Below are 15,261 nucleotides of genomic sequence, written 5' to 3'. Positions count from 1 at the left end.
AGAGGCCTTTTGTTGGTTGCTCATATTTCTTGAGCCTCTGTGATTGTTCCTAGTCATCAGGTAATCTATATGTTTCTTCCTAACTTATTTAAAGTAACTCTGAGTGTTAAAAGTTGTATAGGATTAGAAAATTGATGATTATGCTTATGGTTGGCCTACCTGTTGCTCACAATTACCATTAACTGTTGCCACTAGCCCTGGATAGCCCAAAGTCCTCCGTTTCTAAGGAGTGGTGAGCCTCCAACTGACCTAATAAACAACACCTCAACAGCAAAGAAAAACAAAATGAAAAAAGCGCCGTGCGCTATTCAAATCACCAAAATTCAAATAGTCCAAAGGCTGGTGGTGGGAAAGGGTCAGAGGATAAGTGACAGGACCAGGTTTGTCGGGCCTGCAGCCTCAGTCCACCTGGTGTCCAGAACTACTGGCCGGCTCGGTTCGGTTTGTGGGTGGGGGGGGGTGGGAGTTCGCCTTAAAGTCCCAGACAACCAACCTGGGGTCCTAGGAGGAGGAACGGTGGGGATGCGTGAAGATTTGGAAGGGTCGGGCCTGCAGTCTCAGTCCGCCTGGTGTCTGGAACTCGAATTGGTTACATTCTGAAGTTTGTATGAACAGTTTTAAAGGCAAGATGCCTGTCATTGACAAGCCTTGCTGCTGTGGTTACTGGCAATAACCTAGCAACCAACCAAAAAGCAGCCTTCTAAATGAGGTCACATTTGTTTATAGAAACCTAAGCACCAGTCTGGAGGCTTTTCTGATATTCTTTAACATTTTGTAGAAACACTAGTGAAAAATGACTTTATAGCAATTTACTATGTGCCTGTGGGGTCAATTCTACTGAGATATTTGTTTTTATTTAATTTTAATTTATTTTCTTCATTATAAAACCCAGGATTTTGAAATAGTGTAAAGAAGAAGAAAAAAACAACCCTATCAGCCTGACACAACATTTGGGTGATTTTGATAGGTGTGTAAGGCTGATAGGATATTCTGGTCTCACATACCTGGCTTTTTCTATACCTTCTTATTGATAATCATTTAACTAAATCATGTGGTTTTCTGTCCACGGGCCATTAATCATGGTATCATAAACACAGTTAAGTCTATTTTTCATCTCTTCTTTACACTTAGCAGATTTGTGAAAAGAAAACAAATGCAAATCTTCAAGAACATTTAAACAACACAATGAAAGTAACACAGAACACTTTAGTACTTGGTAAACACTAGATATGACCTAAATTTCTCTACATGTGTCCCTGACTCGCTGTTCCAGATAACCCAAGATCTGACCCTTTCACACTCCTACCTGTTCTCCAGATATATGTGGGAAACTCTTTCCTGCCAAGTATTTAGTAGGCTGTGAACTCACAGCTTGATAGTCACAGCCTGTCGTTGAGAAGCTCAGTGAAGGTGGTCAACATATTAACAGATAAAGGAGGTTTAGCGTGATTCAGTTCTGCAGGAGGCACCACTGGGAGCCCACGAAAAATACACCTAGCCCCACCCAGCCTCAGAGTCATGTTATATAAAAGTTGAGGTATCTTGGATTAGGCAATGGTTTCCTTATATATGACACAGAAAGCTCAATAAACAAAATAGTAGATTAAACTTCAATTACAAGAAAAAAATAGATTGAACTTCACCCAGTTAAAAACTTTTGTGTTTTGGGACCAGCAGATGGCGTCATGGTTACGTTGCTGGACTCCCACCGTAGTCAATTGCAGTGCGAGTCCCAGACCAGCAGCTTAAAACTCACACCGGGTGTTTTAAGAAGTTTAAGAATAAGAAATAATTCTCAGCTAGATGCATGCACATATGACAGGCACCTATTATTTGATTGCTGAATTAAAATCAAATGTAATCATTACTTTGAGATTATGCAAATATAGTATCTATAATAGCCCTTTAAAATTTAGTTTAGCACACTTAACTGTTTAAGTATATTTAATGTCCTTAAATTATCTAATATAATTTACTTTTAAATTTAGGAGGATTTTGGTAAAAATTTAATTATGAGTCTATAAATATTATGGAAAAACCATCAATAGTACAGTAAAACACACCAATAAAATTATATTATCTGAATATCTATTCTCAGCTAACCAAGTGTAGAAAGATGTGGGAAGGTACCAACAGTTAGTGTAATGACTATGTCGCTGAACTCCCATGTAGTCGACTGCTGTTCGAGTCCCGGACTTGGTGGCTTAAACTCACGCTGGGCACATGTGTGTATGTGCCCAAAATCCTGAGAGGAGAATGGAGGAGAAGGGATTGCGGCGTGGCCATCCCCCCTTGGGGGTGATTTCTCGCTTTCTATCTCTCTGTCTCTCTCCATCTTTCTGGCACGAGCACACACCCTATAGCAAAAATCTCTCAAAAAAAGAAAAAGAAAAGAAAGAAAGATGTGGGAAGAAACAAACAAAATGGCGTAAAATACTAAACTCTATGTATGTGTTTCTGTATATGTGTGTGTGTATAGATACACACATATACATGAAATTGTGTATACCACATGAACTTGAACCTACTTATTTTCTAAATTACTAGTGTTATTTTCTGTCTGCTTGTGTTTTATCATCATATTCTCACAGATCCTAAACCCTGGGGTTGCCTATATAGAGCCAAGTTTCTCTCCTTTTTTATGGGTCAGCATCTTGGTTGGTTTGTTGTGTGTTTTCAAGTGCATCAGTCTCTCTCATGGGCTGCAGGCAATGCATGGTTCTGAGGTGGGACTTGGTGGCTTAAACTCACGCTGGGCACATGTGTGTATGTGCCCAAAATCCTGAGAGGAGAATGGAGGAGAAGGGATTGCGGCGTGGCCATCCCCCCTTGGGGGTGATTTCTCGCTTTCTATCTCTCTGTCTCTCTCCATCTTTCTGGCACGAGCACACACCCTATAGCAAAAATCTCTCAAAAAAAGAAAAAGAAAAGAAAGAAAGATGTGGGAAGAAACAAACAAAATGGCGTAAAATACTAAACTCTATGTATGTGTTTCTGTATATGTGTGTGTGTATAGATACACACATATACATGAAATTGTGTATACCACATGAACTTGAACCTACTTATTTTCTAAATTACTAGTGTTATTTTCTGTCTGCTTGTGTTTTATCATCATATTCTCACAGATCCTAAACCCTGGGGTTGCCTATATAGAGCCAAGTTTCTCTCCTTTTTTATGGGTCAGCATCTTGGTTGGTTTGTTGTGTGTTTTCAAGTGCATCAGTCTCTCTCATGGGCTGCAGGCAATGCATGGTTCTGAGGTGGACAGGAACAGAATAACATCAACAATGTGTGAGGTCTCAGCCCTATTTTACAGGAGACTGAATTAGCAAAATTGTAGAAAGCCTAACTGACCATGCACAGAGACCTGATCTTCATTCTACTCTAGTGTTTTTGATTGTTTATTCTTTCATTATACTGGGTTATTGGAAAAGTCATGATGCATTTTTGGAAAAAAAAAAAATGTCATGACTTTTCGTACGACCCAGTAAATCACTCATTTACTTTCTTTTTGTCCTCAAAAACATTTAAAATTCTGGAATTTACCATGAAAAGTAATAACTCCTTTATTTCGTACTGCATTGTGGAATGTATTAGTATAGCTTCCACTTTTGTACAGTTGGGTCAGTAGATAACTATTAACCTTAGCACTACAAAACGAGGAAGAACAAAAGTATATAACTTTACAGAACTATATATATTCTCTGAACTGTATTTATCCTCTTGATATTATGATAGATTATACCCATTGATCCTTGGTGTTTATTCTGGTCACTGCTGGACATCTCTTTGCACAGAGGTGAAATTGTACAGTTCATTCCCTTAGCTTTGCCACGTGCCTCTAGCTTTCAGCTCAGAAATATCCTTGCCTTCCCAGAAGACCTGTGGAAGTCCTCTCAACCTCTCCAATACACATGCAAAATGGGAAGCTCCAGGGACTTAAAGTCCCTGAGGCAGCCCTTGGCCACTTGGGAAGCAGAAGCCATTAAACAAATATTGCCCTTTTCCTTGTCCCAAGTATATAATTCTGAGAAACATTCTACATGTATCCCCAGAGGGATTAAAGTTGTGCCCACAGCAGTAGCCAACTCAATAAAGTTCTGTTGAATTGACTTTTCATCCTGCATTATTCTCTCTAGTCTCCAAGTTCTGTTCTTTAATGTTATTCCTCAGAATTGATCATAGGCATAGAAAGCCCTGGCCCTACTTTCTGTGAACCTTAAAAAAAAAAACCTTTTTTTAAAATTGGTGATCAAATTCATGTGTATATCATGTGTGTGTGTATATATATAAATATAAATATATATATACACACACACATACATATACATACGTATATATACATATATATATAGATTTTTTTTTTTTTTAATTTTCCAGAAGGCACATGTTCTTGCCAAAGAGAGAGATGAGAAAGCATCCCCCATGTGGGATGGTCGCACTGTGATTCCCTCTCCATTTTACCTTTCAGGATTTGGGGCATGCACACACACATGCCAGGCAGGTGTTTCAAGTCAGCAGGTCGAAGACTCAAACTGTGCGAGCAGCCATGTGAGGTCCAGTCTCTAACCATCGTGTTACTGCTGGCCTGGTTATATTTCATGTGCATTGCCTTCTTTGGAGCTCAAACCAAGTAGTTAAGTTATAACTTGTAGATTCAGGGTTCAGAGTCAGATGGTCAGCCTCCAGAGCCCACGGATTTGATCACCACACTATACCAAACAGGGTCTGGTATGACTCAGACAATAAGATTCTAGAAAAGAGATTTCATTTTAGGATGAAATAATCCGAGAAATAAGTAACTCTGATGGTCTTGAAGAACAGATAGGATTTAGGAAGGAGATGTTGAAGGTCCCTAGTGCAGGTATAATGTTGGGTTGTTGGAAACGTCATGACGTGTTTTTCTGTTTTTCTGTGCAAAAATAGCCCATGACTTTTCCAACAAGCCAGGACATTACCTTTGTAGGGTGATCTTAGTTTAAATAATAACTATCAAGTTTCTGTCATAGATAAAGTTGGTTCCTTTCAGATATACGACTGTGATGGCTTAGAATTACCTAAAAAGGGGGACCAGCAGTTAGCATAATGGCTATGTTGCTGGACTCCCATGTCGTCGACCACAGTTCAAGTCCTGGACCCGGCGGCTTAAAATCACACCGGGCACATGTGCATGCATGCCCAAGATCCCAAGAGGAGAATGGAGGAGAAGGGATTGCAGTGTGGCCACCCCCCCTGGGGGGTGATTTCTCACTTTCTATCTCTCTGTCTCTCTTTGTCTGTCTGGCAAGCGCACACGCCCTATAGCAAAAACCTCTTAATAAAAAGAAAAAAAAAGAAAGAAAAAAACTAAAAAGGAAGCTTAGTATTCAGATTGTGCTAGGTTAAAAAGGAGGAATAGCTAGGTTCCAGAAAGGGTGGATTAAAAGGAGAGGTCAATTAGAAGGTAGAAACAGAACCTTGTGGCTTGAGTCTCAGAGGAGAAAAGGAACACCCATGAGAACGATCATGTCAAACGTGCATGGGCAGAAGCCTCAGCTCACCTGAGTCTACCGAGAACAGCAGGCCTCGTGTGTATGTTGGACTGACTGACAATCAGACAGCGATGCTTTTATTCACAGGCTGGAAATGATCCTCTGAACCAGATAATCTATTGATCTTTAAGATGAAATAACATTTGCATTTCAGGGTTTATGGAGTATAAAATTTGATATTTGTTTAGTTGAGCGAGAGAGAGCTTTGTGTAAGAAAATATTCAGCAACTCTAACTTCAAATATATTTGAAAGTGATGTATCAGTGGTGCAAGATAAGTCTCTGGGTGGTTAACACTCATTTTAGAACATCCTTAGTGTCTTCATACACATGATTTATCATTTTTCCACTCCTAGTCAGGTAAAGAAGTACGAAGGACCCAACCAGAAGATGATTCCCAAAGTTATTCAAGAGTCAAGTTCGATAATTCTGTACGAAAAATCAAGTCGAAACCCCAGGTGAGAAATCCCGTTTTCTTAAAAATATTCATTATGGGAGAAAAAGAGTGTCCTAACTCCAGGAAAACTAAAACCAAAGCCAAAAAAAAAAGAAGTCTTTTTTTAAAAAGGTTAGTAAATCTTGTATTTCTCACAATTAAACAAAACTAACTCAACATTGGCTTTTTGACATTTTGATATTTTCTAAAGCTCTCACTGCTGTAAATATTATTTTATGTGCTTATTGGAGTGTAAGTAATTGCTAATTTTTTAAAAAGTAATTAATTTGAGTTACTTATTAAAGACCTCCAACTGCCTGTTGCACTCATTAAAGTTTATTACTAGTAATCTTTGACCTTCAACAAAAATAATATGCTTAGCGGGCCTCAAATGTACCTGATATGATTAATTTCCTGCCAGCTGTTGGTTACTTGTGCCGAGTCCATCTCAGCTTGTTTTCTGAAATTGCTCCTTTCCTGGCTTTGCCTTAGACTCCACCTGGTTTCCCTTCTGCAGAAGAGGCCTATAACTTCTTTACTTTCAACTTTGATCCTGAACCAGAAGAATTGGAAGAAAAACCAAAAGCAAAAAATAGAGAAAGAAGTAATCAAGAGGAGGAAGGAGAAGAAGAGGAACCTCCTATACAAGAAGGGGTAAGCAAAAAATATTTAATGCAGTGATGATAATGTGGAGAGAGAGGATGATGACAAAGGGAAATGCGCTGGTGATGCTCTAGCAAGGATAAAGGAGACTGAGGATAACCTGCCTCCTCACATAGAAACAGCCATGTCTTGGGACCAGCAGCTGGCGTAATGGCTATGTCGCTGGACTCCCATGTAGTTAACCATGGTTTGAGTCCTGGACCTGGTGGCTTAACTCACGCCAGGCATGTGTACATGTGTGCCCAAGATCCCGAGAGGAGAATGGAGGAAAAGGGATTGCGGCGTGGCCATCCCTCCTGAGGAGGGATTTCTTGCTTTCTATCTCTGTCTCTCTCTGTCTTTCTGGCGCGTGTATGTGCCCTATAGCAAAAACCCCACACACACAAAAAAAAAAAAAAAAAAAAAAAAAAAAAACAAGCAAATAAACAAAACAGCCATGGCCCACTTGAAAGTACTGGGTTTGCAGGAAAGTCATGACACACGTTTGCATAGAAAAACAGAAAACTACGTCGTGACTTTCCCGAAGACCTAATAGCGGCAGTGCTAGACTCACGTGGCTTTCTGTAGCTCTTAATTACACTCTACAATTTAGTTAGGGCCTGGTTAAATCTGTCTACCTTCCTTTTGTGGAAATAAAAGTAGAATAACATGGCTTACAGGTTCTTCTTGCTACACCCCACACAATGACTAGTATTTCTTTCACATGAATGTTTTTCTCTTCAAGGCAAATGAAAACTAGTCCTCTCTCTGCCCACAACCTTATAATTGGGCAGCTTTTTGTGCCCAACAACACACCCAGGCTACAATGCAGAACTCCTAATTGTGAATGATATGTGTGGGGTAAAATGAAAACACACCATTAAAAATTCACAAATATCTTAAATACTTACTGTTCCAAAGAAGATATACTAATGGCCAATAAGCACAGGAAAAGATGCTTAACATCAGTAGTCATTAGGAAAACGCAAATGAAACCCACACAGAATACCACTTTATACCCTTGAGAGTGGGTACTATCGAAACGAACTGAGTGCTGACGAGGGCGTGGGAGACTGGCCTCTGCGCACTGCTGGTGATCGTGTACAGGGGTGCTGATGCCATGACACACGGTATGGCTGTTCTTCAAAATCTAAAGTAGTCACCATATAATCCAGCAATTCTGTTCTGGGTACATACCCAAAAGAACTGAAAACAGGGACTGGAACAGAAATTTGTACACCAATGTTTATAGCAGCATCATTCATAATAGCCGAAAGCTAGAAGTAACCTGTGTGAATCAGTAAATGGGTGAACGAAATACAGCATGTACCTTTCTAATGACCCGATATGTACCTGCAATGTCATTCAGTCATGCAAAGGATGGAAATTCTGACACGTGCCCTGTGTTATGGATGTACCTTGAAGACATTATGCCAGTCGCAGTAAGAAAAGGCTCAGTATCATGTGGTTGCAGTTATCTGAGCACCTAGGGCAGTTAAACAATATGGTAAAACATGGACCAGTAGGTTACATGGAGGGAGAAGAATGGTGGTCTCCAGGGTCTGTGCGGGAAGGATGAGGAGTTACAGGCACAGAGCTTCAGTCTGGGAAGATGAAAGCGTGTGGAGACGGGCTGTGGTGACAGCAGTGCTGCAGTGCAAAGGTGCCGAGTGCCACCACTGCACCTGAAATGGTTAAAGTCCGTCTTACGCTACGTGTGCTTTCTCTCTCACTCTTTCTCTTTCTTTCTTTCTTTTTTTTTTTTTTTTTTTTTTTTTTTTTTTTTTTTTGTTTTTTTTTTTTTTTTTTTTTTTTTTTTTTTTTTTTTTTGCCATAGGCTGTGTGCTTGCACTCAACAGAGAGATACAGAGAGAATGAGGGAAAAGTGAGAAATCATCCCCCGCCCCCCGGGAGATGGCTACACCACAGTCCCTTCTCTTCTAGTCTCCTCAGGATTTTGGGCATACATGCACATGCACCCGATGTGATCCTCAAGCCACTGGATTTGGGACTCCAACCATGCAGTCAGTCATGTGGGATTCAGCACCTAAACCTCCATGCAACCCACTGGCCCATGTTTTATCTTATTGTTTAAAAGGGAAAAACAAAACAAAACAAAAGACAAACACCAAAATACTCTAGAATTTGCAGCACTTAACTTTATCCTCACAAAGTCCTAAGAGGTGAGCTCCATTAATATTCCCATCTTGCAGAAAGTAGCAGTTAGCATAATGGCTATGTCGCTGGACTCCCACGTGGTCGACCACGGTTCGTGTCCCGGACCCGGTGGCTTAAAACTCACGCCAGGCACGTGTGTGTGCGTGCCCAAGATCCTGAGAGGAGAATGGAGGAGAAGGGATTGTGGTGTGACCAGCCCCCCTTGGGGGTGATTTCTCGCTCTCTGTCTCTATGTCTCTCTCTGTCTGTCTGGAGAGCACACCTATAGCAAAAAAAAAAAAAAACTCTCCAAAAAAAAAATTCCCATCTTGCAGCTGAGAAAACTGAGGATCAGAGGGTTAAGTAAGGTCCCACAAGTGTCCCAAGCTGTGCGAGTTGAAGCTGAGATGCAAACCCAGACAGACTGCGAAGTGTGTGGACTCTGCAGCTCTGTACTGGGTGTCTTTGCCCTTAGGTAGGTGCCAGGAAGAAAGTTAAAATGTTCCATAACTTAGGAATCCAAGTTCTTTATAGGTATCAATAGTGAGCACTCTCAAAGCAAGCCAGCTTTATTGGGAGTTCAATACTTTACTTGACACTTCTCTTTTGATTTAGCACTTTCTGATTTTGACATCTTCAGGTGTGTGGAATAGAAAAAAGAAAACCCGGGACCAGCAATTAGCGTAATGGCTATGTCACTGGACTTGCATGTAGTCGACCGCGGTTCACCTTATGGACCCGGTGGCTTAAGCTCACGCCGGGCGTGTGTGCATGCGTGCCCAAGATCCCGAGAGGAGAATGGAGAAGGGATTGCGGTGTGGCCATTCTCCCTGGGGGGTGATTTCTCACTTTCTGTCTCTCTGTCTGTCTGGTGAGTGCACGCGTCCTATAGCAAAAACCTCTCCAAAAAAAGAAAAAAGAAAACTCACTTGTTAAAAAGTAAAGGTCATACAGTTCTGTGCTTTTATTTTAAAAAAATAAAAGGAGGGACCAGATGGTGGTGCAGTGGGAGGACGCGATGCCGGGTGCGCACGGGAAGGGTACAGCAGCTGTGTGGAGACCCGCGAGTACATGGGCACATGCTTGCTGACAATCCAGGGTGCGCTGAAGGCTGGGGTGGATCATGGCATCAGGATTCCATCAGGGACACTGTGTCTGGCTCTCTTCTGTGTGTGTGTGTGTGTGTCTGTGTGTGTGTGTGTGTGTGTGTGTGTGTGTGTGTGAGTGTGTTTCTCTCTCACTCATGGAAGAAATAAAAAAACTTTAAAAAATAAAATAAAAAGAGCCAGCAGGTGGCAAGGAGATTAAGGTGGCTGGATCCCACACAGCCACTGTGCAGCTCAAGTCCCAGATCTGGCAGCTTGAAGAACACGCTGGGTGTGTGTGCATGCATGCCCAAGATCTCAAGAGGAAAATGGAGGAAAAGGGATTGTGGCATGGCCATCCAAGCTGGGGAGTGGTTTCTTACTTTCTCTTTCTGCCTCACTCTCTGTCTCTGTCTTGGGCAAGCACATGTGCCTGCCTCATAGCAAACTAAATAATAATGATAATAATAAAAGAAAAATGTTACTGTTGTAATATATGGTTTATGAATTTAGCATCATTAATTACTTTCTAAGTAAATGGAGAATTTAGCATGATATGTTCTCGTTATTGTTTAACATTATGCAGGATGAAGAAGAGCTGCTCAGTGGTAAAGATGCTGAGGACTTCCTATTAGGCTTAGACCAGACAACTGATGATTTTCTGGAAGTCAGACCTGCAGATTATGAAAGTGTGCATGTCCGGCTGCAGATGGAAGAAGAAGCCCTCTTCATCCCCAGTAGACTGACAGGTACTTATTTTCCCTCCCTAGTTGGCAGCTCCATTTCCTCCCCTTGAAACATAGTTGGTAGGTAAGGATGCCCCATTGCCAGAACTGACTCCAGTTTCGAGTCAGACTTCATAATCAAGAAATACAAGGGTACTTCAAAACTTCTGTGGGAAGTAGAGTTATAGGACAAATTTAGTTTGGCACAAGGAAAACCGTGAAATCCATGCATAGTTTTTTCATAATATACAGTTTTCATGAACTTTTTGAACCCCCTCCTCCATATCATAAAATTAGAGTGTGGAAAAGTATTTATTCAACAAACACTTATTGATAGAATGGCCGGGGAAACAGGTGCTGTGGGAGCACCTTCATCAAGTTGGTCACCAGCTCTGGGTCTGAGAGTATTTGAGACCCGTAATTCAGGCACGGTGAGGTGTCCCACCTCGGGGAGATGGCTAGATTCCCGGAGCTGGGGCCATTTGATTACTTGCTTCATTTCTGGACTGGATTTCCCTTTGCTCTTTTTTTCTCCCCTGGAGTTTCTTTTGCTCCTGAGAGTGCCTGAGGGAATCTCATGCATACCCAGTTCTAGTTAGTTGGGAAAACGGTGGACCGGCCTGAGCGTTGTGGTAGACCCCTGCCTTGGGCTGTCTTCGGGGCTATTAGAGGTAGCTGGCAAAATTGCCCAAAGATTTCACCTTTACCCCCAAAATGGTAATAGCTAGTGCACTTTGTGTACAGTTGGCCCTTGTATTCATGGATTCCACTTCCAGGAATTCACCCACTGCAGATAGAAACGTAGTCCATGAACTACCTGCTCAGGCTGACAGCGGTTGCATCTGAACCGAACATACACAGGTTTCTTCCCCTGCAATACAATATAGCGTCTAGTTACAGAAACTTATGTTGTGTTAGCCTTTAAAGTAAACCAGAGATGATCTTAAGTGTGCTGAAGGAAGTGGATAGGTTTTAGGAAACACTGTAACGTTTATACAAGGGCGTGAGCTTCCACAGATGTCCTTATCCTCAGGGGTCATGGAACCACCGTGGATGCTAAGGGATGACTGTACTCACCCGCCCCTCGGCTAGGCCGATCCTGCACCAGAGCTTCAGGAGGTGTACGTTAGTGAGGACGGAGCAGTCTCTGGTCTAGGTGGCCTGCCCGGAGGTTATGTACCCTGCCAGGGTGCATTGTGACGTTTCTTGGGGATCTGGAGAAAGGCATCTGCAGCAGCCTCTACCGGGAGGAGCTTCCCTGCCCGTGCTTTTGCTCAGAGAAGTCGCTGCTGAGCCTCTCCCGGGAGCTCATGGTTGGGAGGAAGCTTAGACTGTAAGCAGCCTTCCTGGGGCCTGGGTCAGACAGGGCCAGAGACGAGCTGGCAGGGGCCATGGGAGAAGTTCACAGAGACCTGGTTATAGCCGAGGCCTAATTCTAGCCAGGAATCTAAGCATGGACCTGTCTCCCACCCTGCTCTGATATAGCAGGAGGGCCAAGTGAGGAAGTGACACGATGGCCAACCAGACAGAGGAGCCAGCCAGACCTCATCCTCCTTTATGAGTACAGCCCGGAGCGAGCTCCTCAGGTTCCTCAGCTAAAGGCAGGATGAGGAAAGCTCCTACAACACAACTCTGGCGTTTACTTTGATTGTGAGCACTGAGGACGTAATCTGAGCACCGGGCCTGGCATTGTGACCAACACACAGCAGGTCATCAGAAAACGATAGCTTCTGTTACGTTTACTGTTGTTTTTGCTGCTTAAAGTAGCTCGTGGTCTCCAATGTGCTCACCCAGGAGTGGAGGAAGAAAACATTAAGACTTCTGTTTACTTTACTCTGTTTCTTCATTTAATTCTATATTCTCAGTAGAACACATGGAATAAATACACTTACTTGTGGCACATAAGTGCTCAAAAACGTTTAATGAAAACCCTGAAGGCCAGGTCGGTGAGTGGGCGTCGAGTGTGAGCGAGCAGGGAAGGACAGCAAATGAGCAGTCTAGCGTGCCCACGGCCTGTGGGGCCTGTGGGGACTCCGAGGACGGGAGGCGGTCCAGGGCACTGGCGCGACTGCATTTTCATGGATGTGTAGCAGATGTAGCCCACGTGGCCACTCCCAGGAAAGTTAGCGTGGCCAGGACGTGGTCAGATTAGAGTGGGACAGTTGTGAAGGAAAGACGAGCCCCGGCCGGCACAGCCGTCAGCCCTCAGCCCGACTCGTAAGGCCTCCTGTGCGTCTTTGCAGTGGGCGGCTGCAGGCCTGGTGGTCTCCCTGGAGCCGTAGATCTGCTCTGCCCACTCCCCAGCACCGGGCACCTGAGGAGCTCTGGCACACTAGGGCTCCAGCTCCTGGCTGTGACCTGTGCTCCTCCCTCCCCCTGCTGTGCGCTCTCCCCTGCTCACCGCACCTCAGGTTCTGGAACTTCCCGTGCCTCCCCGTGCAGCCGTCCCTAGCACGCGGTGTCCCCGGCTCCCGCACTGTCTTCTCCCAGCTGCCTCTTCCTTCTCGATCTTCAGACATCCATTGCCAATACATCGCCTTCTGAGAAAAGCCTCTCTCATCTTCCTCCCCTCCGCTCCCTAAGTACCATGGCCTGTGTGTTTTCCTCACACTTCCTACTCTTGGAAATGGCCTCGTGTAGACCTTTATTCATTGTTGCTGCCTTTTGCAAGATTTGTTCTATGAGTGAACAAAAAAGTAAAAGAATAAATGAGGGTGATGGTCATATTTACTCAAATAATTTTTTATTTTAGAGAGAGAGGTTTTTGCTATAGGGCATGTGCCCTCGCAGAAGAGACAGAGAAAGCAGAAAGCAAGAAATCAACCCCAAAGGGTGGGTGTCCACGCTCAGTCCCTTCTCCTCTATTGTCTTGGGATTTGGGGCACCCACGCACATGCACACATGCCTGGCGTGAGTTTTAAGCCGCCGGGTCTGGGACTCAAACCACAGTCAACTATGTGGGAGTCCAGCGACATAACCATTATGCGGTCTGCTGGTCCCTCAAATAAACTTTTTAATTTACAAGACATTTCCTCATCTCTTAACCTCATTTAATTCTCTCAGGAACCCAGTAGATATTACTATCTCTATATATTTTCATTTTATTTTATTCTTATTTTTTACATTGAATCACTGTCTATCTTTACAACATGAAAATAAATTTTCCCAGCATAAAAACACTGTATGTTAGTCCAGTCAAGGAAATGATCTCTTTTTTACAGGGAAAAATAAAAGGGAGAAAGAGTTAAAAATATTCCTGGCCTGAATTTAATCAGCTAAGAGGCAGTAGAGCTAAAATGTCTATCTGGACCCTTAATTTGATTATGGCACTGTCCTCAGTACGCCACACTGGTGAGTTCCGTACTAACCCTTAACCAGATGGTTCTGCAACATGATGTTGCCGATAAATGCATTCGTCTTTCCCTCAGTTTCACTCATAGAAATTACTTTGAAAAACGTGCAATTTCTAAAAACATAAATGAAATCTCTGACGATTGTTTCAGTGCACCGTATTGTAGGTTGAAATGTCTAGCTGGGCACTAATACTGATTTTACTTATTTATGATCTAGTGCCTACCTATAGAAAGCTTCCTGAGAATGTGCAGCCCAGATTCCTGGAGGACGAAGGCCTCTACATTGGGGCAAGACCCGAGGTGACGTGCACCAACCAGAACATCATGGAGAACAGACTGCTGGCCCAGGACCCGGTACGTGGCACGTGCCCCACATGAAGGGGTTGGCCCTGGCAGAGCCACTCACATTGCCTCTCGAGGGCATCTCTGGAAAGTATTCTTTTTTTTTTTTCTCTTCAAATAGACTTTTTTTATTTTTTAATGTCTTATTTAAATTTCTTTGTTTACATTCATTCACTGTACATCATTACAACATACAAAATGAGATTTTCCATCCAGAGTACACTGTATATTGTCTCAATCAAGCACATCAACATACATGTCATTGTCAACAAATAATTTTCCATTTCTAGTTTCCTGTATGTTCTGCTTTTTTCCCCCATCCTTGATTCCCTATCTCTTACCCTCAACCATCTCCCACTCTCTTCCCACACTATCTCTGGTATCTATGTTTACTTTCTATACTGTTTTCCCCCCATTTTTTATTGAATTACTAAAGATCTTAATTAATCTAAATATTTTTATAGCAAACACAGCTGATATATACATTTCCATGAACACAAGTCTAACTTTAGGCATCCTGTAAAGTAGCACCTAGCTGGGGCTATGTATCTTACTGCAGTCATCGAATGGATTTTTCATTTTTCTGAAACTTTTCTTTCTTTTTGTAACTTGATTTACATTCTTTGCCTAAGCTTCATCACAGCATACAAAATGTGATTTCCCATCCAGAATATACTGCAGTGACTTAATCATGCATATTATTATCCAAAATTTTCCATTTATAGTTCCTAGAATTTTTTACCCCTCTTTCTGACCCTCTGTCCTTTCCCACCCTCTGCTCCCACTGTCTCTGGTGTCTACAACTGTCTTCTATTCCTTTCCCACCCACATTGTATTGATCACACAATTTCTTAAATAATCAAACTACTTTCAATAGTAAGTTCATATGGTACTATTAAGAAAACCAGTTTTAACTTAAATCATAGAAATGCTAAGGAACTTTTCTTAAAGCCAGGAAACAGGTTAGGATTCTGTTCAAATGGTAGGT

General features: G+C 42.6%; 1 protein-coding gene across 1 annotated transcript in view; it reads left to right on the top strand.

Annotated features, from left to right (window-relative positions):
• The window catches only part of CC2D2A (coiled-coil and C2 domain containing 2A), a 159,981-nt gene that overhangs the window by 38,643 nt on the left and 106,077 nt on the right, over positions 1 to 15,261 (top strand). The window contains exons 7-10 of the mRNA XM_006144894.2: positions 5,890 to 5,991; positions 6,462 to 6,623; positions 10,440 to 10,602; positions 14,149 to 14,285. Coding sequence (XP_006144956.1) covers positions 5,890 to 5,991; positions 6,462 to 6,623; positions 10,440 to 10,602; positions 14,149 to 14,285 — 564 coding nt within the window. The remainder of the gene's footprint in view (positions 1 to 5,889; positions 5,992 to 6,461; positions 6,624 to 10,439; positions 10,603 to 14,148; positions 14,286 to 15,261) is intronic.

The sequence above is a fragment of the Tupaia chinensis genome, unplaced genomic scaffold (genome assembly GCF_000334495.1).
Source record: "Tupaia chinensis unplaced genomic scaffold, TupChi_1.0 Scaffold000138_1, whole genome shotgun sequence".
Taxonomy (NCBI): domain Eukaryota; kingdom Metazoa; phylum Chordata; class Mammalia; order Scandentia; family Tupaiidae; genus Tupaia; species Tupaia belangeri.
This window is presented reverse-complemented; position numbering and strand designations above follow the sequence as displayed.